Here is a 24,432-nt window from a genome sequence, read left to right as displayed (position 1 = left end):
TGAAAAAGCCTGTGAAGGAGAAAACAGGCTTTATGATGACCAAATTGTCAATGATGGCTTTTGCCAGTGCAACAGCAGAGGTGTCTGTAGCTAAGGGGAGGACTCCACTACTTTCTTATTCTATCATCATACTTTTCTGTCACCTCTACTTTCTTAATGGTCTCTTTCTTTTACTTTATTCCTTCTCAGTTTCAAGGCCATTGTCTCAATACAGAAGAATATTGTTTTATGTTTCACAAGGATCCCTCCCTCCAACCCTTGCTTTTTTTCTTTTCTCACCCTATCATTGCTTTTGTCATTACTTTTTAATTCCTCCAAGCTTTTCCAGGCCATTGTATCCCTCTGAAGTCATGGTTAAGAGGATCAGTTTGCCATGTTAAGGGTTTCTTATTTTTGTTTTCATTGAAGAGAAAAAGGACCTTGAGGAGAGCCGTTGACAGAGCAGCACTGTCAGATTCAGGGACACATGCATGCACTCAGCAAAATCCAAGGTCAAAGTAGACAGACACTGATGATTATACAGTGTAAGGCACGTAGATTTTAATATTGCTTTTTCTGAATTTAGCTACTAAACCCCTCTATCTTGATGGGCAGAGACAGAGGCTTGTGGGGAGATGTGCTATGCAGGAGTATTAGCATGTCAAATTAATAGACATCTGTTTAAAAGTACACACAGTTGAAGGATTGGGTGCTAGTCTCACTTAAGCCTTTATAGTTCTGTGTAGCAACTGAGGTAGTTTCAGTCTGTGTAGCTCTATGTAAGAGTTGAAACAGGCACCTGCAGTGTTTCTAATGACTGCTGTTAGATTATGAATGTCAGATGGATTACTGCCATTATCTTGCTTTTCTGAACTCATTGTTTATGACTTAAAACAGTCACTGTTTCTTAAGTTGCTACTTGGACCTTGATAACGATAGTGCTTTCAGACCATTAGGTCTGTAATGACAGAAATTAATTAAATGAATGGCAGTGGAGAAAATAGTTTTTAGCATTTTGAGGAGTGGAGAGCAAAGATTTGGCCCCTGCTTACATTATGATCAATGCAATAGCAGGACTTTCAGCTTGGTATTTTTTTAACATTACTGTAACTGCTTAGGTCACTGGAGTCTTTAGCTTTGCACCTGAGTTGAGATGTGTGCAGGCCTTTGGCATGGGGAAGTCTGTTTTAAGTTGTGGCTGGATATGAAAGCAGACAATGCAAAGATAATAGTAATAAACATCATTATGTTTCAGCATGATTTAGACATATGGGAATAAATATAAAGGTACATTTATTACCTTTTTATACCTAACCAGTATAGTATTTGACTGTGAAAAAGCCAAGAACTCTTTCCTCATGCACAAAATAGGATCTTTTGTAGTTAAGGACATAATGTTTTTTAACTTATCAGCATCCCAAAAGTGGATAAACTTTGAGGCTTCAGAACATTCAGAGGGTCAGCAACACCTGAATAAAAGCCATGTTACCTGTTGGTACAGTAGTTCATATCTTTATGAGACATGGGTTTTTTGTTGTGCAGTTTTGATAGTTGACAAATAGGTTTCATTCCAAGCAAACAAAAAGATGTGTGTACTCATACACACACACACATACATATTTCAAGTGACCTATGTGAGCGTAACTAGTTCAAAAGGCAGTTTTGCATGATGTGAGTAGTAGAGATGATCACCATGCATGAAATGCTTGGCTTATATTTCATTTCTCTAGAAGTTTTAGCAGGATTTTATTTTCCATTAATAGCATGGAGCTCTCAAACTAAAGGTGTTAAAATACAGATGAATACCACTTTTCTTGAAATCAGTAATTCAGATATGCTGTTTTGTTGTATAAATGGATAGTTTGCAACAATTAGAGATTTGTTAATTTATATCATCATATGATGTACAGGATTTATACTACAATGATGATAAATGCATCTTTGTTAATATTTTATCTTGTTGAATCAACTTAATTATAAAGATTTTTGTTTTCATGATCCAAATGTATTAGAATACAATTTGGAAAATGGGAAGCTTAATTAACAGAGACTGACGGTAATTCAGCGGTTAGGATGTGCAGACTGTGTACGTAGTTATCTGGAATATAGTGGTAAATCTGAAATGATAATTTTTAACTCTAAGTGAAAGACAGCAAAGCATAATACAGGATGGACAAACATGTTACTTGGGGATGAAGAAGGTGGAACATAGTTTCTTTACTGGAGAATTACTCTAGCCAGTTCTTCCTAAAAGGTCTTTGTGAGCTATTCTGCTCACAGTCTTGGCTCTTCAGACCCCCAAGAAAAGGACATAAAAATACGTAAAATCCCAAACATAACGAATCCTTATTTCAATAGTGATTTAATACAATTTCATCTAAAGCTGTCTCCTTGCTCCTTACCTGCTCTGACCTTGCATGGTCCAAAGCCCAAGGACATAAACTAGATGGAGTCAACATTGCCCTTGTGCAGCTCTCTGGGTTGGAGGTACATAAATGGTTCCCTCCCACTGTTGGCCAAGATCAGCATGTGGAGAAATCTGTCATGGATGTTCAGGTACCCAGACTAACGTTCTTTGAAATACTGGCTTTCACTGAAGGAGCTGACTATGATTTCCTGACTACCCCGGGGCACAATTTAAAAGCCATCTTTTAGGTATGTTACACATAACCAGCAGTGTGTCTCCAAGCATCATCTGGTACTGATGTGGGACTTAATAATCCTCGATCGTGCTTTCTAGTCTTTCATCTGGCAAAATTCCCCTTGATTTTTGGATAGTAACCTGTTGGGTGTTTACTTGTTCCATTACAGGCTGCTCTCCAAAGGATTTCCTTGTTAATGTTCAGTGTATTTTTGTGCAGAGAAATTGAGCATTTTAATGCAGAACATGCAGAACTAAACTAGTAAGCAGAGCCATTACCCAGGAATTACCCATAAAAATAGGACAATGTCCTTATTGACCTTCTCCTCAATGTCTCCTTGTGTGCATTCCCAAAGGAGTTGTTGCTTCTGTTACTGGTTACTGAAGAGGCAGGATGAAAAACTACCTCTCTTGTAAAATGCCAAGTTGTTTCTCCCTCCCTACTATTTTGTTGCCATCCGGTGTCTGTCTTCTGTTTGCTTCATGTTTATTAGTACTAACTTTCTATCCATGTATTGTCATTCTTTCTAAATAGTTTCAAAATGAGAGATCCCACTAGGATAGAACTATAGAGTGAGTCATAAGATTCATGTTTCTGAGATTTTCTTAAACGGAGCACTAAACTCTTTACTTTTATTAAGTTTTCTTTTTCTCTTTGGTTTTATGCTAATAACCTCTGTCTAGGACCCGAACTTCAGAAAATTGATGCCATGCCAAATCTTTGGAAACTTGTAAGATAATTGTACTGCTGTAGTGAAATGGATTTATTGTGTGGAGAACTTGGCCCTTCGCTATGTAGCAGCAGGCTGCGTTGATATAAATATACTGGAGGTTTCTGATAAATATGTCAGGCTAATGCTGAAAGATTTTTATTCCTAGCAAGTCAATTTTGTCTGGGGAGAGGAACCAGACAGGAGACTGTAGTACACTGTTGAACACTTCCCTCCCAGTGACCCCATGAACAGCTTCTGGGTTCTGCTGAGGAGTAGATGGAAAGCTGTCTGTTCACCAGGAACAGTTGGTAGGCTATCAGGCTGTAATATGTTTGATTAAAACCACAAAAGGGTAACAAGGTAGTTTAAACTCTGAAACCTAATGAATGGAAAGAAACCCATGCAGGTGACCTCTGACCCTAGTTGTACACCTAAAAGATTGGTTCTACTCTTGCAGATTATTCTCTGCAAGATTTGTGGATGTATATTGGATTCCAAGATGCCTAATATTCAAAAAGGGAAGAAAAAACTCTTCAAATGTATCCATTAACCTTTTTCTTTTAGGCTAAAGGTCAGATCTTCATTAATATTTATAGGTAGAATTGCTTAACTGCAAAGCTGTACAGAGAATATTAAGATCCTTGGGCGACATGGTCTAGTGTGAGGCGTTCCTCCCCATGGCAGGAGGTTGGAACTAGGTGATCTTGGGGTCCTTTCCAACCCAAACCTGTCTATGATTTTGTGATCCACCCTTATTTTCATCCCTCTGAATGCGATGATGGGAAATATGAGACACATCTGCATGGCTTTGTTTTTAATAGTAGGACAAGCAGGTGAGCTTTGTTTCTTCCAGTATTTTTTTCTTTCCATAAAGGTCTTTAGAGATGCAAGTGCAAATAGAAGTGGGTCCACGTGCTTCCCTGCTTGAGGTTAAAGTATGCAAAAGAGGAAAGTGAGGAAGAACTATTACGTTCCATACATCTTCCCCTGATTTAAGTGCTGTGAAAGAAGAGTTACAGCTTGAGGAGCTACCTTCCATCTCGTGGCTCCCTGCTGTGAGCAGGTGTTTTATGTGCACCAGGCTGACAATTGTTGTCTCTCTGGAGCATTAACATGCTGCTGATAACCAGCTGTTGAAACACATTGATTGGACCTTGCTGCTGGTTCGAGCAGAATGGCTGACAGTTTGAAACTCTTTAAAGCTGAATTTGGACGGTGCAGGAATGTTGTGGTCAGCCAGGAGCATGACGGGTGAATCCCCTAGGAGTCCTCTCCAGCATACTGCGTTATTCTGTTTGGTTGTTTGATGAGTGTTTGATACAGGCAAAGCAGGGAAATGTCTCAGACTTACACTGAATGCAACTGTCTGCTAAATGTAAGCTGCTCATTATGAACACAACTCTCCTAGTTAATAAGACATTATTATCTGTAAATGGTTGCTTGCTTAGTTGGACATTTTGCTAGGTCATGTGACTGGTTTTTGGGTGGTATTTGCAGTCCAGTAAGGATGACTGTGTGTTTTCCTTGCCCCAGGTACAGCCTTCTGAATGGGAGGAGGATGGCAATGCCTGCTCTCATCACTGCCAGCTGTGGAAAGGTGCCAGTGCTCAGATGGCAGCGGTGAGGGAAGGAGTTGATCACAGGGCAGGTGGAGGCTGTGGGTGTACAGAGAGCAGCGACAAGCAGATGTGTGGCTGGGCCTTGAGAGAGCAGAAAGGAAGAGATTTTTTGCTGGGAATCTGAAAGAAATGTGTGGAATTTGTCATAAGAAATGACTGAAAAGCTGCTGAAGTTGAGAGAAGACCCTTGTAAGGGCACAGCAATTAGGGTAATTTGTTTTCAAATTCTGTAGTTTGACTCAGGTGTTTGATTCGGAGAAAACTCCAGGAACAAACTTGCCAACAAAGTTTTCAAGCTGACAAGCAGGTATTCTTTATTGGGGCGTCGGGAGACACGGGGGATAGCTCCTCCTAAAGTGTGTCTCCCCATTGCCACACATGCCGTCCTTTTATAGCCACGGGGCATACATACATATTCATGAGGCTACGTATGGATTACATCGTTTTCCAGAAAGTTCCCTGCATGCGTACAGAATTGTGGTGGTGGTCTCTGAGGGTCGTTTACTTCTTCCAACAGTCTTCATTACTTCTGGCCACCTTTGAAGCATGCGCAGTAGATGCTCATACCAGTTTAATTGGTTCGTTAGCACCAGAGACATAATAATCCTCCTATCCTCCTACTTTTCAGTTAGTTTAACTGTAGCCCATCCTGGACACCTGTGGTTCCCAGATATTCCTTATCCCTGTGTCCTGTTCTTCTAGACTGTTTTTCTTAAACTATGTCAACTATAACAATTCATCTTGTGAGAATTCTCAGTATGTTCTCTAGCTGTACTCTATTTTTTTTCTCTATGTATCATGCATCTCAGTAATTTTCCACTGCTACTGTTACAAAGCCATCAAACTTAACATTACTTAATTCTAAAGGTTTCTATATTCCATTTTGTGATTTTGTGCCCCCTTGTTTCATGTTGGACGTCATTAGTTTAGAATATTGTATTATCCTCTTTTGTTTTATTGCAGTCTGGTATTTAGAGATTGGGGATTTGGGGATGTCCTGAGCTCTTGCTGCAATGATAAGTGTAAGGGAGGGAGTAGATGGGGGCTATGCTCTGCTTTGGTTACAGTTCTGCTGGGACTTCTGTGGTCATGCTGGCAGCTCCAGGCTTCTGCATACCCACAGTGATCCCAGAGCTAATGACAGCTCGGAGTTCCAGGTTAGCTTTGAAAGATTGATATCTCACACTTGGAAAGTCCTCAGATACAACTGCTTTGCGGGCTGCAAATGGGGCACTGCAGAAACTAACCTTTGGCCAAGGGTTGTGGGTGATGAGCCGTACAGTGACTACTTCAGAGTGTAACAGTGCCTTGCATTCCTTGCTAGAGTTACAGTGATAGTGTGAGTATAAGGTGACTGTGTGAATACAAGGTGACTTGGTTTTGGAATGGTGGTACGTAAAGAAATGATTATTTTCTCTTGTCAGTTTACTTTTATGCCAGACTAAGTTCACTGGGTTGACATACTTGGAATGTCTGGATCTGACCGAATGGCTGGATCTGAGGCAAAAAAATGAGGTAGGAATAAGCAGGCAGGAGAGGGATGACATCTCTTTCAGGAGTGGTTATACCAGCCTGCATCCTTTACTGTGTGATCAACCTCCCTCTATGTCTTGTCAGGGAATAAAATCAGATTTCTCCTGTTATTTGGCCACTTCTTGCAGATACCAACGGTTAGTAGTGATGTCTCGGTTCATGTCTTTGTATCTATGTGTGTTAGAGGACAGCATGGGGTTTACTGTTGGTGTTTTGTTTGTTGTGAGGATTTTTTTGGTCTTTTTTAGAGGTAGCACCTAAGGAGCCATGACTTTACCTTACTTCAATTGATAGACTCTTTTCTGCCCTGCTGACTGTGCTAGCTTTGGAGCCTGCTAAGATGCTGTACTATTTTTTAGGGGCAACGTGGTAATACCTACTTGGTTTACTATGAATAAGAAAGAGAGCAGGTCTTTTTCAGAGAGTAGGCATGTAGTTTCCACAGTGAAGATAGATTTTTTTTTTTTTTTAAGACACATGAAATGGAAACAAAAAATACTTAGGGTCAATCCTTGCAACTCATGCTATGAAAATGAGTAGCTGCTTTATACAAGCTCTGACTCCAGCTGTCTTTTAGCTTGCAGGCAAACATTGGGGTTACTTTTTTTCTTTATATCATAGATGAAAAAAGAAGAAAGTAAATTTGTATTTGGATGACCTTTGCCTAGTTGCAGGTACAGAAATGCATCGTAAATGCTTAATGCCTTGCAGCTTGCATGCCCAGCTGCCATGTAGAAGATACGTAGAACAAAAGACAAAATGTTTTATTATGGAAAATGGCAGTGTGGGTGTTTTTGTTACCAAGTATTTCAAGCTAGGCTGCCATAACATGATTCCTGTTGTTTTCAAAGTGGTCTGAATGGAAAAATGAAGTTGTTTAATTGAATGGAGTTAGTTCCTTTTGTTTGAAATGAAAGGATATAAGTGTTTGAAAGACTCCTGTTTAGGTAGCGAACAGCACAGTGAAGTTGAACTTTCAGACTTTTACTTAAGAGTTTGAAAGAATTTGTTATTAAGTTTCAGCTTATTTTGGGATTTGCTTGTATAGGAGGTAAGTGATTATAGAATCTTATTTTGTACAATGTGTGGGATTCAGCTTTTGCATTTTCTTTTGTAGAAAGTTAATCTCTTCTTTCAGTGAGACACCTTCGTTGTCACAGATGATCCTCCTTCTACTCACGAGACCTTTTGTGCTACCTGATGTCAGTCTGATTTTGTTCATGAGCTTTGATGATATCAGTACGTAATCTCTGCCACAGCAGTAAGTCTTTAATGCTGCATCAGTGAAGACTTGCCATGTATGGCTTTGCTGTGCAGCCTCTCAATCTGTCTGTATTGAAAGTAGCTGTGAAAAGTAGCTTTGTAAGTATGCATATGTAGTGGAGGACTAGATCTGTACACTTAAATAAGAGCATTTATTCAAAATCAAGTGTTTCACAGGGTGTAATGCTTCAGAGGTTGGGATCTTACCCTGGCCCTTGTTAGGAACTGGGGTATGAGAACAGTGCCTGTGGAAGTGACTGAAATATTTGCCTTAACAGCTGTAACTTGTTCTAGTTTTGCATCCTTGCAGAACCATGGTAACAACTACAATGTGAGTGTTTACTTTTGTTTGAGGAGATATATCTCCTGTTTCAGAGCCACTGCTTTTGCTCTATATGGCTTCATTGACGGGGCAGTGGTCTCAGGCTTATGCCTGTCGGTTGACCTGCAGGATAGGGTACCCGGTTGACCTGCAGGGTAGAGTACTCGGTTGACCTGCAGGGTAGAGTGCTCAGTTGACCTGCAAGATAAGAGTGCCTGCTCTTGGCATGACTTGGTTTCCACTGAAGAGCATTAGAACAAGATCTCAGTTGCTTCTATGTTGCTGCCTATGCTGAGCCACTTGGCAGTACAACTAAGGTATAAACATGGTTGTGTGTACCACTGTGCACATGGGCTGCAGCAGTGGTGAGGAACAGTGCAAGGCTAAAAGTGTCATGATCTGTGATTCATCACAGGATCTCTGTAGATCAAAAATCCTGAAATCTGTGTGCTAATGGATGCAGATTCTTTGGCTGTTTGTCTCTAAACACATCTAGAAGTGTTTCTGCAAAGATGCTAGAGCACAGTCTTGACTGAAGCCATTTTTATCATTAAACATCATTAAGTGTTCTGATATTCTTCTTGGCATGGTGCCGTTGTGAAATGAAAAAACGATGTGCACAAACATGTCCAAACAGGCAAATTCGTGCAGCAGCTTCCTGAACTTCTAGCAGATGCATGGGCTGGTCTATGAATCTTCCTTGAATTTGCTTTGCTGTAAAAAAATATAAAAAATTGTGCAATGACCACACTGACAGAACTTTCCAGGAGCTCCTGTTCATTAGCAGCATGTTTCTTATTATAGCAGTGAAAATCTATATATGTGTATCTAAATAATTATATATATTTAATATATATAATTATATATATATAATCCAGCAGTTGAGAGTCCTGACATCGTAATTTTGCTGCCACATGTGCAGGATGAATGGTGCTCCTATCTTTGAAGTCCTGGGGTTTAGTGACCTTCTCCCACACAGTGTTAAGCAGATGCACAACTGTTTTGACTAGCTGGCACCCCAAGTTTGTACACATTCACAGGGATGCCATCTGTGCCTGCTGCCTTGCCCTGGGACATCTGTTCAGTAGCTCTAAGAGCATCTGCTCTAAGTGTTGGTGCTGCTGCTTGAAAGAAGCTGTGGGGCTTCATTTGGCACTTGATCATGGCTGATGGAAGTTGTAAAGTCAGAGTGAGAGCTCTACTTTATTTATGTTAACATGATAAAGGGGAAGATTGCCAGAATTGAATGCAAAAAGTAGCTTTGCTTTAGTTCTTAGAGCTTGTGTTGGAACATTTAATCAGTATTGTGCTTACCAGATGGTGCCCTGTCTTCACTGTGGGATGTTTTAGTGTCTTAGGGTAGGTATTAGCTTTGTAAAGATCTAGGAAATAAAGAAATGCTGTGTACACTGAGGATATGCAAAAGGACTCGTATCCCAGTCCTTTTCTTGGGGTTTTATCTTACTTATAGTCTGAGAGCCCTCCCTCCTTTGGCCACTTCTACAACCTGACAGCAGTAAAATCTTTAAATGAAACATGGTGATGTTTGTCACAGGTTAAGATCACTGCTGTGGTGATAAGATGAATAGGTAAATATGTGTCTTTAATGTAAATGGTGGATTAAGCCATTTCACCTTATAAAAATACTTTGCTTTTTCTGCTTCAGGTGTCTTACATGTTCTTATTTTATGTTGATAATAACTTTTCCATTTTTGTTGGTCATTACATCCACAGCAGCTGTTTCCAACTTAAATATTCACTACAGTTGTGAATAAAAGAAGGAAGGAGGAGAGAAAGTATTAAACATCCCTGCGTCAGGCTTTATCCTCTCGTAACAATATTTGTGTGTGAGGTACAAGGGGTTGCAAAAGTTATCAGAAAGTGTTGTCAAGCATTTAGAATTGATTGTGGAATAATATTGTCCTTCTGTAAAGTGCATTGCATGATCTTAGAATCCTAGCTTCTGTGATGTGCATAAAATAACACTGAATTTAGCAGCATGTTTTTCTCTTACGCACTGGGATTTGAATAAGAAGCTGTAGACAGACCTAGAAAAAGCATTTGAATTGTATAATTGTATAAAAGAAGCCAGAAGTAGCATACATGCTTAGCAAATATGGCAATTGGAGTAGCGGCAACGTTTCAGCCAAGGTCAGATTGTGTTGCTGGTCCCTAGCCAGTGAGCTTTCTTGATATGTATGTTCTGAGAACTTAATCTGTCAAAATACGTTACTTTTGATTACACCTCGTTAAAAAATGTATCAAAAGAAATACTCATTGAGAAATACCAGCTAAAACAAGAAACCATCACTTCATGCTAACAAGTTGACAAGCAGAGTACTTTCTGAACTCTTCTGGAAAAAGGTCTTGAGGAGGGTAGCAGGGGGGCTAACTAGTGCAGCAAATAGATATGAGGCTTTATGCACATGCATTAGAGTCTGGTATTTACAGAAATAAAGTTCCTGTTAGTGTATCAAGGCGATGACTATCTGGAAACTTGGCTTTTTTTGGATAAACTTTAATGTAAAAGGTATTTACAAATTTTTACTGTTGAGAATTTCAAATATTTGCTTGCAATATCTATAGAATGTGGGGTTTTGATGAAAGGAAGAATTTGATTCTAACTTCAAAGAATATGTAAGATGATTCACAGTTGATGATCTTGAAAGTATTTTCTAACACAAGAGATTCTACGATGCAGAAGCAGAACTAGTTGTAATACTTGGGGGTCTCACTTGGGCTTTTAATATGGATCTCATGGCAACATTGAAAGTTCATGTTTGCGTACTGATGATACCTTTATTCAGACAGTCCTGGATGCTGTAGTCCTTTCAGGAACCCAGACTAGTTCTGTTGCAGTGTTGTTCCTCGCAAAACATTGGGAAGTACCTACCTCATAGAGATTAGTTCAGTTTCTTGACTCTTATATGCTTGTTTGTTAACATCCCCCTGGTGTTTACCTGTTGGTTTACAGTCAACAAAAACTTGTGCAATGGCATTTAAAGTCAAAGATGAGATAGATATTAAAGAATCGTGGAATAGTTTGGCTTGGAAGGGACCTTAAAGCTCATCCAGTTCCAACCCCCTGCCACATGCAGGGACACCTTCCACTAGACCAGGTTGCTCAAAGCCCCATCTAACCTGGCCTTGAACACTGCCAGGCATGGGGCAGTCACAGCTTCTCTGGGCAACCTGTGCCTGTGCCTCACCACTCTCACAGGGAAGAACTTCTTCCTAAGAGCTCATCTCACTCTCCCCTCTGTCAGGTTAAAGCCATTCCCCTTGTCCTGTCCCTACAGGCCCTTGTCCAAAGCCCCTCTCCAGATTTCTTGTAGCCCCTTTAGGCACTGGGAGCTCCTCTAAGGTCCCCCCTTAAGGAGCCTTCTCTTGTCCAGGCTGAACAAGCCCAGCTCTCTCAGCCTGTCTCCAGAGCAGAGATGCTCCAGCCCTCACAGCATCTCTGTGGCCTCCTCTGGACTTTTTCCAGCAGCTCCACGTCACTCTTGTGTTGTTGCCCCAGAGCTGGATGCAGGACTGCAGCAGGGGGGTCTCTCCAGAGTGCAGTAGAGGGGGAGAATATCTTCCCTTGACCTGCTGCTCATGCTCTGGGGATGCAGTGCAGCACGTGGAGGGGCTCTGGGCTGCAAACAGAAACAAAACAAAAAATTCCATTTATTTTCTCTGGCTTTACTAATTATTTTCTCACAGGTTGATCATTTCTTGCCTAAGCTTATGTTTTTCCTCTCATTTTTTTTCTAGTCCACATTTGCAGATTAGAACTCGAGCACAGAGCAGGGGTATTTATTTCCAGGAGTGGATGGCATTTATGTCATTGCTTTTGAAGAGGCTTTCTTACGGTGTCTGGTGAGAGGAGGAAAGGAAAAGCAATGTTTGCTATTGAACAAGCTATTTGTGCATGACTTGTATTAGGGTAAAGAAAAGACAACTGCATCTTTTGGCCTGTGAACATGGTGTAGTAAAGATCTCAATGTGAATTTGTGCATCTTAAAGGACCTAAAAATCAGTCAAGAGTGTTGCTTTACCTTGCTTTGAGATAGAGACACCTTGGGCTAATTCAGCCTAGCTCTACCTCCTGTTTTCTGCTGTTGGGATTTTGTTGACTGCTGTTTACTGATGTTTATCTGAGTGTAACTGCTGCTGGTTTGCGCTTGTTGAAGGGTGGTGGAAAAGAGGTGCAGAAATTGTGTGCTATCAGCCTCCTTCCCTGTCACAGGGGAGGTAACATGGTGGTTTATACAGTCTGGCAGCACTTCACAGTGCATTAGTTGTACGTGCATAAAAATGTTAAAACTGGTTATTACAGTAAGTGTTAATTGTATATTATATAAATTAGTCAGGAGAATGCCAACAAACTTGGTGCCTAAGCAGGAAGCTGTTTTTAGCCCTGAAGTAACTATTGACACTGAAGCTCATCAGATGAGAAACTCTGTTGCCTTGCAATTCCCTGTGCTGCTCAAATAATAGAGCACAGCTGTGATAAAGTGCAGGATCTGACTGACCTTTCAGTTCTGTACTCTTGCCATTTGATTAACAAACCAGCCAGCGTGTGTAGGTGATTACCCGATCCCATCAGCTAGCAGAGATTATGGAGGACTGCAGGAAGCCCTGTGCTTCCTGCAGCAGGAGCTTGTCTTGATCTCAGGCTTTTCAACTTCTAAAATCAACCATGTAATATATTTATACACATACCTTGTAGGCAGGAAAGGTAGTAGAATGTTATGTATCTCTCCCTCATTTTCTTTTCCTTAAGGTTTCTGCCTCGCTGCTGCTTATCTGAGCAAGAAAGTCTCTTTAATAAAAGTCTCTTGAATTTGATGGCAATTACGAAACATTGAACTTTGTAAATATGACATGACTGACAGTACTTATCATAGTCCTTTGCTGGCTTGGAAATACCAGCAGGATCATCTTCTTGATATTGGCTCTGCTGTTACTGAGCTTCAAAATAAAATAAAAAAAAAAATCCTTTCCAGTTTTCTTATGAATGTAATATAGTTACTTTAATGGGGGGTGGTGGTGGTAAGTAATCAATATTCTGCTTTACTGTTTAGAAAGCTCCTGTTTCTCTGCCCTCCACATGCCTTTACGTGCATGACACAGGACAGTTCCTTCACAGCACCAACCTTTCTTATTTATTTACACCTATGCATGCTGTGTTTTCATTCAGTTTTGGTTTTGCCTTTATCTGTCTGTGTTTTTTACTTTGTCACTTGAGTCTTTGATTTGGGTGACCTGATAATGCTGAGACCTTCCATGAAAAATGCAGTGGCAGGGTACTGGCAGGCAGAATGCAATGGCAAGGCACTGCTAGGCTGGTGGAGGGTTTGAGTTCCTCTTTTGCTCAAGATTTGTTGTCTTGGTGTTCCTCTTCCCAGTCTGTTGTGATCTTTTGCAGGTCTTCCCAGCTGGTGTTTTTTCTTATAAGTTCCTCCCCAGAAACTTTGTATTTCAGTTACATTCTAAAAAGCCTCCACTTTAATGGTAAGAGCTGTTCTTGATGAAGTGCACAGCCCTTTGTTAATGCTTGTGCACACTGGCTATTGAAGTCTGTGTAGAGGCAAGCAGCATAAAAGGTTTGTGCTAAAATGAAAATGGGCACCTGGACGCTTAGTATTTTTGGATTTATTTTTTTGAAAGTGGATTGCATTACTGTCATTCACCTCCTTTCCCCCCCTGGCTAAACTAGCACCCATCTTTAAATATTTCAAGTACCATGATAAATTGGTGTTGCCCAGTTGGGAAAAACAGGATGCTGCAGAGGCATTATGGAGCTGGATGGGGGCAGGGACTAGCTGGACAACTTAACATCTGCACTTAGTTGTAGAGTTATTTCTGCTCGAAAGGTCTGCATCTCCTTCCTCCTTTATCCAGGGCTTCATCTGAGCAGGTAAAAGAGAGCCTTGATTCGATATGCTGTAAATACCGTGTGTGATCTGAAGCCCAAGAGAAGGCTTCACTGTGTACACTGTCAATGTGCTACCATCTGGAAGGGCTCAATTCACCTTAGAAGAAGTGGCTTTCCTCATTGTCATGGATCCAGTTACTAGCAGTAGTTGGAGCTCTCCTATGACTGTGACAACTGCCTGAAGGGTTTGATGATTTGGTTGTTGAGACACCTAATCCAGCCAGGAGCTTTCGTTCCCTTGCAAAGCTGAATAATTACAGCTGAAACAATAAAAGTCAGCAGATGATTCAAAGCACAATTGCATTCATGGGAGTGCTAAAAGTAAGCAGTTTTTTACGAAGTGGATTTGCAAATAGTGAATACAAATGTGATGATGACTTGGTGGTTTCTTACCTTAATGGCTTTTTATTTGTTCCTTGGTAATGCACAGTTCTTTAGTTTCACATTTCTTACAAATCCTGCGTTCATACAAAACATTCTGGTGGTGGAGTTACTGTTTTGTATTATGAACCTGTACTGTGGGTAAAAAGAGGACCTCAATTTCCAGGGCTACCAAATGGTGTTTTGAAGCTCTTTTTGCATAAATGGTATTGCTGTTTTTGTAATACACTGAATCATAGAATAGAATGTGTAGTCTTGTCTCTCTAGCTCTTAAAAAATGAACTAGCTACTCCATGCTGAGTAACCTCTTCAGATTCTGACCTTCCATGTAGTGCTTGCTTTAAAAAGTCTGTGAATTAAGAAGAAAGTGAGAGAAGCAGTGAATGAACTAAAACCAGAGCTGACTCTTGATTTTGTTTTCAATACAGCTATTTTGAACTAGAGAGCAGTGGCCTGCGGGATGAGATTAGATATCACTACAGGTTTAATGGGAAGTCCAGAACAGAGGTGTTCCCATACCGTCTGGCAGATGGACAGTGGCATAAGATTGCTGTGTCGCTGAGTGCATCCCACCTTCTGCTCCACGTGGACTGCAACAGGTAAGAAAATGTGTTCAGTAATTTATATTTCTTTGAAAAATGTTCCTTACTTACACATAGAAATAAAATTGGAAAAGGAGAGTGGTTACTAGTATTTTTTCTTTTTTTTTAAATATCCAACTTAAAAAGCACAGTGAACTGCCATGGGAGAAGAAAAGGAAAGCAAAGCATTCCTATGAAACAATTCATTGTGATTATGAACACATGTGGAAAAGGCTGATTGCCAACTGGGGAGTATTAAATGCATCTCTGTGTTTTAGGCACCAGCTGATGTTATGTTTAACTGTGATTGCATTGAAGTGTTATAGACTGGTGTGTAGCCTGGTCTGTTGTGAACTGCTTCTCTTGGTCTACCTGCAAACTTGAAGAATACGTAGATGTGTCAAAGGCATTTTAATTCTATTTTGCATAATCAACCAGTTCACCCTGTTGGTTTTCTACCTGCTGCCCCACTTGGAGACTTCTGAGAAAACCTGAAAGCTTCTTTCTGCATGTCTAGAGCTGGTGCTTTTTCTTTTCTGAAGGGTGTTATGCTGTCATTGCACTTTTTTTCCTTTTAAAAGTTGAGAAGCCTGCAAGGTGCATATTGTCAGGATTTTAAGAAATAAAAAGCAGTAAACCCAGAATCTGTCTTCCCTAGGATCTCTCTTGCCTTGGGACTTGATCTCACAATTTACTGAAGATTTGGGCTTTTGCTGACTTTGTAGTTGACGAGGGAAGTCAACCTGAAATTGGGACCGTCAAAACAGTCGTTAGGAATGAGGAAGATGAGCCATTACTTTTGTGTTGTCTTAAACCAAATTAGTATAAAAATACCCTTTGTGTTCAGTGAGAGGATTAGCAGATGCCTTTTGGAATTGTGGCACTTAATGGGTAGGGTGCTGGTAGCAGTTATTTTTTCTCAAGTTTCATTTTCTTGCAGGCAGAGTAAAGGTGTAAGAGTATTACAGGAGAATGAGGTTACCGGAACATTTGAAGGAGTTAAAATTTGGACTAAAGTAATTCTGAGCTACTGTTTTGAGGAGAAGGTTACAACCATTTTTTGCAACTGTATTAACTACTGACAGTAACAATCTAATGTGAAGGAAGGTTCTTACTGAATCCTTTGACTTGGGCCCTACAAGCAATTAAATGCTTGGAGCAATTTTAATTTCATTGAGGCACAAAATCTACAATTTGTCAAGATCATCTTCATTTCAGCTTTCTGATTTATTTCTCTTACCATTATTTGTGTACCTGTTATATTGTTCCTTGACTTGCAACTGTATCCTTTTTTATTTGCTTATTGACTGGGGTTTGGTGCAGGTTCTTCATAATGTGTTTAGGATGCCCCTTTTTAGCAGATTGTTTTGCTGGCTGCACAGAGCGTGGAAGGAAGACAACACAAACCATCTGACTGGTGCAGAGGTCTATGCAGGGACAGGATTGCTGGATAGAGTCATGGTTGGGACCTCATTTTCTTTACAGCAACAGGCAGCAATAGATAAATGCAGTAATGGAATGAGCTGTGCTGTCATAGGAGGTGATAAATGTGTATAGATAGCTCTGTCAGGTGGACTTAAACACGGCTGATCCATCTAAGCGTGTTTTTTCAGTCTGCTCCCAACATAAATCAACACATTAATGCCTCTGTTTGGCTGTGTATTTGGGATATTTTGTGACAACTCCTGTGAAAGGTAATGGGGATGAGTCTGAAAGCATGACTTGAAGGCAGATCATAGTAGAAGTTTTAGTGAGGAAAAAAAAGAAGAAAAGGAGGTCTTTACGTTCCTCACTTGACTGCAGCATCTCTATTCAGTTAATCAGAGAATTTTGTGGATGTTGGTATTATAGATTCCTTCATTATATCTCAGTCCCCTACATCTTTGCACTTGGAAGAGGAGTCAACATCTTGTTCATCTTTGGACAAGCATTTCCCAATCATACTACAGTAAATGTCAAAGATGTGAAACTAGAAGAGCAAGCCAGTAAGAGGTACTTCTGGGCACCTCTGAAAATTCTGAGCCTTCTTCATGATAGTGTGAGGAAAGGTGCAGCTGATGGTATGCACAGAATGAGGTGTTGGGGCCTGCAGAGTTTACCTATAAATGTCACCGTTTCAGGCTGGTGTAGTGTCAGTGGTTCCCAGCAGAGTTCAGGTGCCTCATGGGAAGTGACACTTGGGCAGACTTAATGGAACAAGTAAGTTGCAGGGGGAGGGAATAGGACTGCAGTTAGTAGATAGACCTCTCCCATCTCCTGTAGGGACTGAGTGTCGCCAGAACAAGAATTTATCTTGAAATGTACCTACTGAGTTCAAGAAGTTTTGTTCTTTTTACTTACTGTTCTTTCCCTGTAAAAATGAAAACAAAGCAAAAAGAGAGAAAAAGGAATCAGCAAAATTAATCCCTTGGATTCTTCCTGGTTTTCTTTAAGGGGCTTGTAACACTGTTTCCTTAGAGAAATGCAGGAATTTGTATAAAGGCATTGCTCGTTTTTGTTTAGGGCTATGGTAATAGGTTAGGCATTTGGAAGGCTGTTGTGAGTTGTTTGTGAATGCAGTGTTATTAAAGTTAACATATATCTGAGAGTTATGGAAGGTGTTTGCATCGGGAAAAGTATCCAGCCGCAGCCTAACTTTGCTGCAGGATTTGTACTGATACCCAAAGCTGGTCTCTGGCCTCTGAAACCTGCAGTAGGTCAGAAAGCATGGAAGATGAATCTTTGAATTTGTAAACAGATAGTCAAACCTACTTTTATTTTTCCAGCCTTATCAGCCGTATTACTCTGATTAGTAAAATTGCTTTGACATTTGGCACTTGATTGTCTGTTGGATTCAATTCAAAGTTGACTTTGTTTTTCAGACATGGATAGATTTGGGAAAAGTACTTGAGAACTAGTAAAAAGCCTTTAGTGCTTTTAAGAGTCATTTTTAAAGCAGTTTAATTGCCTCTATTCTAATGAGCTGTAATATAGTGGGGGAGCAGACGTACCACAGGAGCTGTATTTGCTCAAGTATGTGGCCTTTTGAAATCAGCTCCTGCTGCATCTTACTTGCTCCTTTCGGTGCTCCTTCAAGACCAAGGAGTGGGAACTGTAGCTGAGTTTGATGCTAGAGCCCGGAGCTGCTGACACAGGAAGATAACTGAGAGTCCAGACTAAAAACCTGCTGAGTGTCACTGGACTCCTCTCACTGACTCAGAGAGCCTTTGTGCTGGGCCTGGGCAGTAACCTCTGGCCATGATGCATCCTGGACAGCTGAAATAAGAAAGGAAAAGACTGCATTGATTATCGATGTACAAGTAAAACCTGAGCTGAAAGTGACATGGGAATTAAATACAATGCTCTTAATTCGTTGTATCTCCAATGCTGAGTCCAGTAGTGGTGAACAAACCTTGTTTCAAGATACTGTTTGTATGACCTGCGCTTCCCTACTCTAAGGAAAAGGGGGTTGTTGGAGCTTTCTGGAGTCTGTTCAGTTTAGCTGGAGCAACCATGTCATTGTCCAGAGTGTCCCTAACCTATGGCATTAAAGGGTTAATATGATGAAATAAAGTCTGCCATGTGCCTTCCCAGATTTGAGCTCTGAGGTGGAGCAGATGTAAATGATCCTGCTGTTTTTATCTGCTTTGTCAGGAGATTGACAGCCCCAGAAGTCTGTCATAGAATTCCAGACTGGTTTGGGTTGGAAGGGACCTTAAAGCTCATCCAGTTCCAAGTGCTTGCCGTGGGCAGGGACACCTTCCACTAGACCAGGTTGCTCCAAGCCTTGTCCAAGCTGGCCTTGAACACTGCCAGGGATGGGGCAGCCACAGCTTCTCTGGGCAACCTGTGCCAGCGCCTCACCACCCTCACAGGGAAGAGCTTCAGCCTAAGATCTCATCTCAGTCTGTCCTCTGTCAGGTTAAAGCCATTCTCCCTTGTTCCAGTCCTTGCCCAAAGCCCTTCTCCAGGTTTCTTATAGCTGCTGTAGGCACTGGGAGCTCCTCTAAGGTCTCCCCAGAGCCCAGGCAGAACAAGCCCAGCTCTCTCAGCCTGTCTCCAGAGCAGAGCTGCTCCAGCCCTCACAGCATCTCCATGGCCTCCTCTGGACTTGCTCCAACAGCTCCATGTCGCTCTTGTGTTGTTGCCCCAGAGCTGGATGCAGGACTGTCCCAGATTGCAGCAGAGGGGTAGAATCCCCTCCCTTGAGCTCTGGGGATGCAGCCCAGCACACAGTAGGGTTTTGGGCTAAAGAGTATGCTGCCAGGTCATGGGGAACTTCTCATCAATTTTTTTCATTCTCATCAGCCATATTGCTGCAGAGCTCCTCTCTTCTTCAGACAGTATCAGTATTCCTTTACCTGAACTCTGCAGGTGCAAAACAGAGAAAGGCATTTTGCTATGAAAAGGAATCCTTTCCAGTGAAAATACGTGCTGGAGTGCCCTTAATGGGGAATCCAGGCTGTGGTTCTGATGGATACTTTCAGTTGTTTGATGGAGGGGCTTGGTATGAGCGTAAGAGATTATAAAACTGGAGCAGGCTAGAAAGTAGTCTCCAATTGAAAAACTGTGCTGTCTTTTATGTTTCTCCTGATAGAACAGCATATTAGGGAATAAAAAATGCATAAACAGGGAGACGTTTTTAATTGGAAAAATAAATTAAAGCAATAGAATTCAAATATGGGACTCCAAGACCTCTGAGTTGTTATAAATAAGGTATTCTGGCTGCCAACCTGAGGTTTTCAATTTATCTAAACAAAGTCCTATGACTTTAATTAAAATGTAATAAGTTTAACAAAGGTTAAAGGATGTATTTACAAGAGAGATTTATTTTACTTACTGTAAAACCCTTTCTCTGGAGACAGTTTAGTCTCAACATGTGAATGTGATTTTGTGACCCAGATTGCTTCTGTGCTCTTCTAGCTGTAAGAGAAGCTGTCAGAAAAATGGTTACTTGAATAGGGTGCTGTAATTGTGCATTATAGGTGCACCTAACTTCAGGTCTGTGGTCTTGTGGGTTGGAAGTTAATTTCCACGTACTGACTGTACCTTTTGTTTGAGAGAGGCTGTAAACTCTTTAGCATAAGAGAGATCTCCAGTGGCATGTCACATCAGCTGCTGTCATGCCTGTGTCATTGCAGTTACTGCAGTTAATCTGCAAGGAAGTGTTCAAGATGTATTCAGCATTATGTGAGAAAAGATTAATTTTTAAAGAACTTTTTAATAGCTGAGATGTTTCCTTGACTGGGTAATGCATCAGTGTAATGGTAATATGGGTGTGACCAAAGACTGAGTGATGATATGTCTTAATCCAGTCCCTCATTATGATGAAAATTGATTGGTTTCATCCTGGAAAAATCAGCTGAACCTTTTTTTTTTTTTTTTTCATACTATATGGATAGGATTGGGAGAAGGCTATGAGTATTTATGAAAGTGCTGGAAAAGCACTATGGAACACAACTGAGAGTAGTCTTTATCTCTGCCTGCCTGTTCTGCATCCTTTGACTACCCCTGGAAGGCAGCAACCACTTGTGCAGGTCCCTGGGTGCTGTGCTGCAGCGCATGTAACTCCTCATGTAGAGGCCTCATGTAACTCCTGCTCATTGTGGAGCTGGGTGTCTGCTTCGGGTTTCTTTAAGGAGTCGATCCAGGACCTGCAGGAGTCAGGTACTGAAGAGTAGAAGTTAACCTCCAGAGCTTGAGCTAAGGCAGGAGCTTGTGGCAGCCCCAGAGTTTTAGGGACCTGTGGAACAGAGTTTGGTAGCTGCAGCTACTGCTGAATATAGACTTAACAGTGGTTTTTCTTTTTCTCTGATTTAGCACTGGACTTGCAGGGCTTTCTGGGGAATTGAAAACATCGACAGACAGGTTGCTGACTTGAGCAGGGCAGGAAAAATACGTTCTGCTTCACCACTGGCATCTCCCATTCATTGTGTTTGTGTGCCATGGGTGTGTTGGAGAGAGAGGACGGATAATGGCAGGGGAAATAATCTGAAATGAAGACTGGCAAGCCTCAAATGATTTAGTCATTTCCTAAAGTGTGTGAAGAGCTGTATTATCCCATTCTCAGGTATATTTTACAGTGGCCCAATATATATGTAGAATTACTTAGAGGTTTTTTCAATGTCAAAGTAATAAACACTTAAATTGGGGTGATTACTTATGAGAGCAGTCTCTGAACATTTACCCTGCATAGTTTGAAATGTATCCAGCTGTTTGTTTCTGTGAATGTTTTCCAGGGAAAATCTGTTGTTTCGTTCTATTTTCATTTGCTGGAGCGCTGATGGGGTCAGTTAGGCAGAAGGACGAGCACAAGAATTTGAGAACCCACCAGAGAGAGCAAATGTTTTGAGTTTTGTTCTTTTTGGATTATAAAATAATTATCTTGCTGCAGCCAGGCAGATTAACTGAGATCCAACCCAGAAGTGAACTCTCCTGTTTGAAGTGGTTAGCTAACTGGAGCTTAGAACTGGAACATAGGGTAATACAGGAGCTGAATTGAGAAATGGTAGTGTAATTTTAGTTAAATACTTTTATAAATGCATTGTCCCTTTGTCAAAGAGCAGAGTAGAACCCCTCTGAAGTATTCAGAAGCTGACTTGAGATCTGAGCCTCCGTATAGCAAATAACACAGAGTCTTTCCCAATTATCTGAAATGTCCTGAGTGATGTGGGGTGTGAGAGGGCAACTGAGACTGCTCAAGTCTGTGAAACCAGCCCAGAGCTTTATGAAGGCATTTAGTACTTGGGGATTCTCTTTATTTTCTGTGACTACTTACAACAGCAGTAATTCCTGAAAGGTAATTCTTTTTAGGAAGCCAGCCTTGTCAAAACTTTCCAGTTGACTGCAGGGAGGTGGAGGTGCATGACTGCATTTATTACTGCGCAAACATGATAGTCCTCATTATGGCACCACTTGGATGAGTAGCCTGACAACACTCTTAAGGGCAGATGGTAGTACCAGGGGCAGTCACATTTGTTCCTGGGGTGTTGGGACTTTGGAGCATATAGGGTGCTCAGGGGTAGAAGATGTCCAGGCTTGGGAACACCATGAGTGGTGCTGCCGTGGCTCTGGCAGGCATCTTACTGCAGCAGTGGAGGTGTCCTCTCACACTTCACGTGTTGTGCAAAGCCACTTGGCATGTTTACAGACTTTCCTGCTTGTGGAAGAGCTCTGTCCAGACCCTCTGGGACATTTGGATGGTCCTGCAGCATGTAGGGAGGGACAAGTGAGCTCTGTACTGAGTGTGGTGACAGCTGAGTTTCTGGTTCTGTGCCGTGAAGTGAGAGCTGCTTTGCAAATGTGCTGATAGAGTGGCAAAGGCAGCCCAGCCTTGTGCTTCAGAAGGTGAGGTGTTGCTGGGAGTTGAGGAAGTACGCCATTACTATTCAGTAAGTGCTGAGTGAGCTAGGTGGGGCGTCTCGTGGTTTTGGTGGTGTTTTTTGTATTTTAGGAAAAAAAAAATTAAGATATTAGCCACTGCTTCTAGTTCAAATATTTTAATAACATAAGAACACTGCTGTGATCTGTATTACCAAAGTAATGACACATTGAAGGAGCAGTGGGGTAAAAGATGATCGTTACATCCTCAGCTTTAGGACTAAGGTAACATGCTACTTCCAGTCCTAGAAGTTGTTTTCGTATCTGAGACTAGTCAGTAATCAAAGAATTGGCAGAAGCTGCATTACTTAATTGGGCTGCAATTTTAGTGGCATTGCCTTCAGCAGGAATGAAAAGTGAAAGCAACTCACTAGCCCCATGACAATTAATGCAACTAGAAGGGCTTCCCCAGCCCTCGCTGAATCCTTTTGTGTCATGCCAACCACTTACCTTAAACTCAACTGCAAGATGTGCCGTTCAGCATCCATATCCTGGCCCCAGTGAAGTCTCATTGCAGTGGAAACTCTCCTTGACTTCAGGTGAGCCACACTTTCACCTCCTCTCAGATGGTGGGAGAAATGGGCTCCAAACCAGAGTGCTGTCCCTGGAGAGTGCTTTTCTGTCTGCCTGCCTAGCAGTTTCCATCAGAATTTGTTTTTAGCACCAACATAGTGGCTTGTTCAATGTTTGCTGTATGTTTCCTACACCTCCTCAGTCATGGCCAATTACTTATTATGGTGAGAGTGCAACATTGTCTTTCAAACCATGAAGGCTAAAACGGGCAGTTGAAAAATACCCAAGGAAAAGGGAGCTGTGGGTTATCTGAGGAATCTGTGGCAAGAACTGAGGAACACGGGAATAAGGCGGCCCTCTATGGGGTCACAGATAGAGTGGCTAATGGGAAGGAGCGGTGGCTGCAGGGAGAGGCTTGCACAGTGTGAGATAGCACTCATGGGAGGGCTCTGGCAGGACCGGGGCAGCAAAGGTGGGGTGTGAACAAGCAAAGGCTGTGATCCTCAGCCTGCAGTTACCTTCAGTCATGAAAAGAAATTGGCTCTGGAATATGGATGAGATGATTTTATGATTCTACAGGAATCATTTAATGATGACATGAACCTCTCGATGAGATGATCCTGTGACAAGATACACTGTGAAGCAATTAACTTCTCAGCAGATGATTTTATTTGGAGGGGGGAAAGAAACTCTTTAGTGGAAAGCTTGCTTGTTCATGGCTTCTTTTAAATGTAGTTTTTGTAGCAGTGCAGAAAGGAGTTGGAATCGAAAGCCTTATTCTTCTTGCAGCACCTTGTCTTACTGTGCTAGTTAAAGATCAGGGGCTGAGATCAGTGTGAGGCAGAAAAGAGGAAAGCTGCATATCTTTTGTGAAGGACGGTTTCTAAGCTGTAAGCTTACTGTGCTTCAGGTTCTGCTGTAATGGCCAGTTGGGAAGACCCACATGCTACAGACTGTCCTGGGTTCAGCAGTAGCAGTCATGTTTCTCCTCCTTGGTAGCTGGTGCAGTGCAGTGTTTTGACTTTCGGCTCGGGAACAGAGCTGATAGAGATGTTTTGGTTTGGCCAAGGACTTTGTGAGCCTCATGCTCTGCCAGGGGGGAGGGGAAACCAGGAGGAAGCAGAGACAGGACACCTGACCCAAACTGACCAAAGAGGTATTCCATACCACAGCACGTCATGCCCAGGATGTAACTGGGAGTTAGCCGGAAGGGCTGGGAGACTGCAGGGTTGGAGGAGGTATCGGTTGGTGCTTGGTCGGGCTGAGGGGGGGCAAGTTATCGGTCTGCTGGTGCTGAGGTGTTGTATTCTCTTCCCTTGTTATTTCCTTTATCATTATTATCATTGGTGGTAGCAGTAGTGATTTGTGTTATACCTTAGTTACTAAACTGTTCTTATCTCAACCCGTGGGAGTTGCATTCTTTTCAATTCTCCTCTCCGTCCCTCCGGGAGCAGGGGAAGGGAAAGAAGGGGGGGAGTGAGTGAACGAGTTACCTGACTGGGTTTAAACCACGACACAGACGTTGGGCCAGGGATCGCCAGATCCCTGCATGATGCAAGAAGATGTAATAGAAGCCAAGTTTCAGTGCTGCCAGTTCTCACT

The 24,432-nt window shown here is 41.7% G+C and overlaps 1 protein-coding gene across 3 annotated transcripts in view; it reads left to right on the top strand.

The window, feature by feature from the left end:
- Nucleotides 1-24,432, top strand: part of NELL1 (neural EGFL like 1) — a 294,641-nt gene that overhangs the window by 27,325 nt on the left and 242,884 nt on the right. For all 3 annotated transcript variants that reach the window (XM_057414377.1, XM_057414376.1, XM_057414375.1), the window contains exon 4: nt 14,806-14,976. In XM_057414377.1, coding sequence (XP_057270360.1) covers nt 14,806-14,976 — 171 coding nt within the window. The remainder of the gene's footprint in view (nt 1-14,805; nt 14,977-24,432) is intronic.

This window comes from Pezoporus wallicus, unplaced genomic scaffold, assembly GCF_028554395.1.
Source record: "Pezoporus wallicus isolate ANWC-B61680 ecotype Strahan unplaced genomic scaffold, APGP_CSIRO_Pwel_v1 contig_5967, whole genome shotgun sequence".
NCBI classification, from domain to species: Eukaryota; Metazoa; Chordata; class Aves; order Psittaciformes; family Psittacidae; genus Pezoporus; species Pezoporus wallicus.
This window is presented reverse-complemented; position numbering and strand designations above follow the sequence as displayed.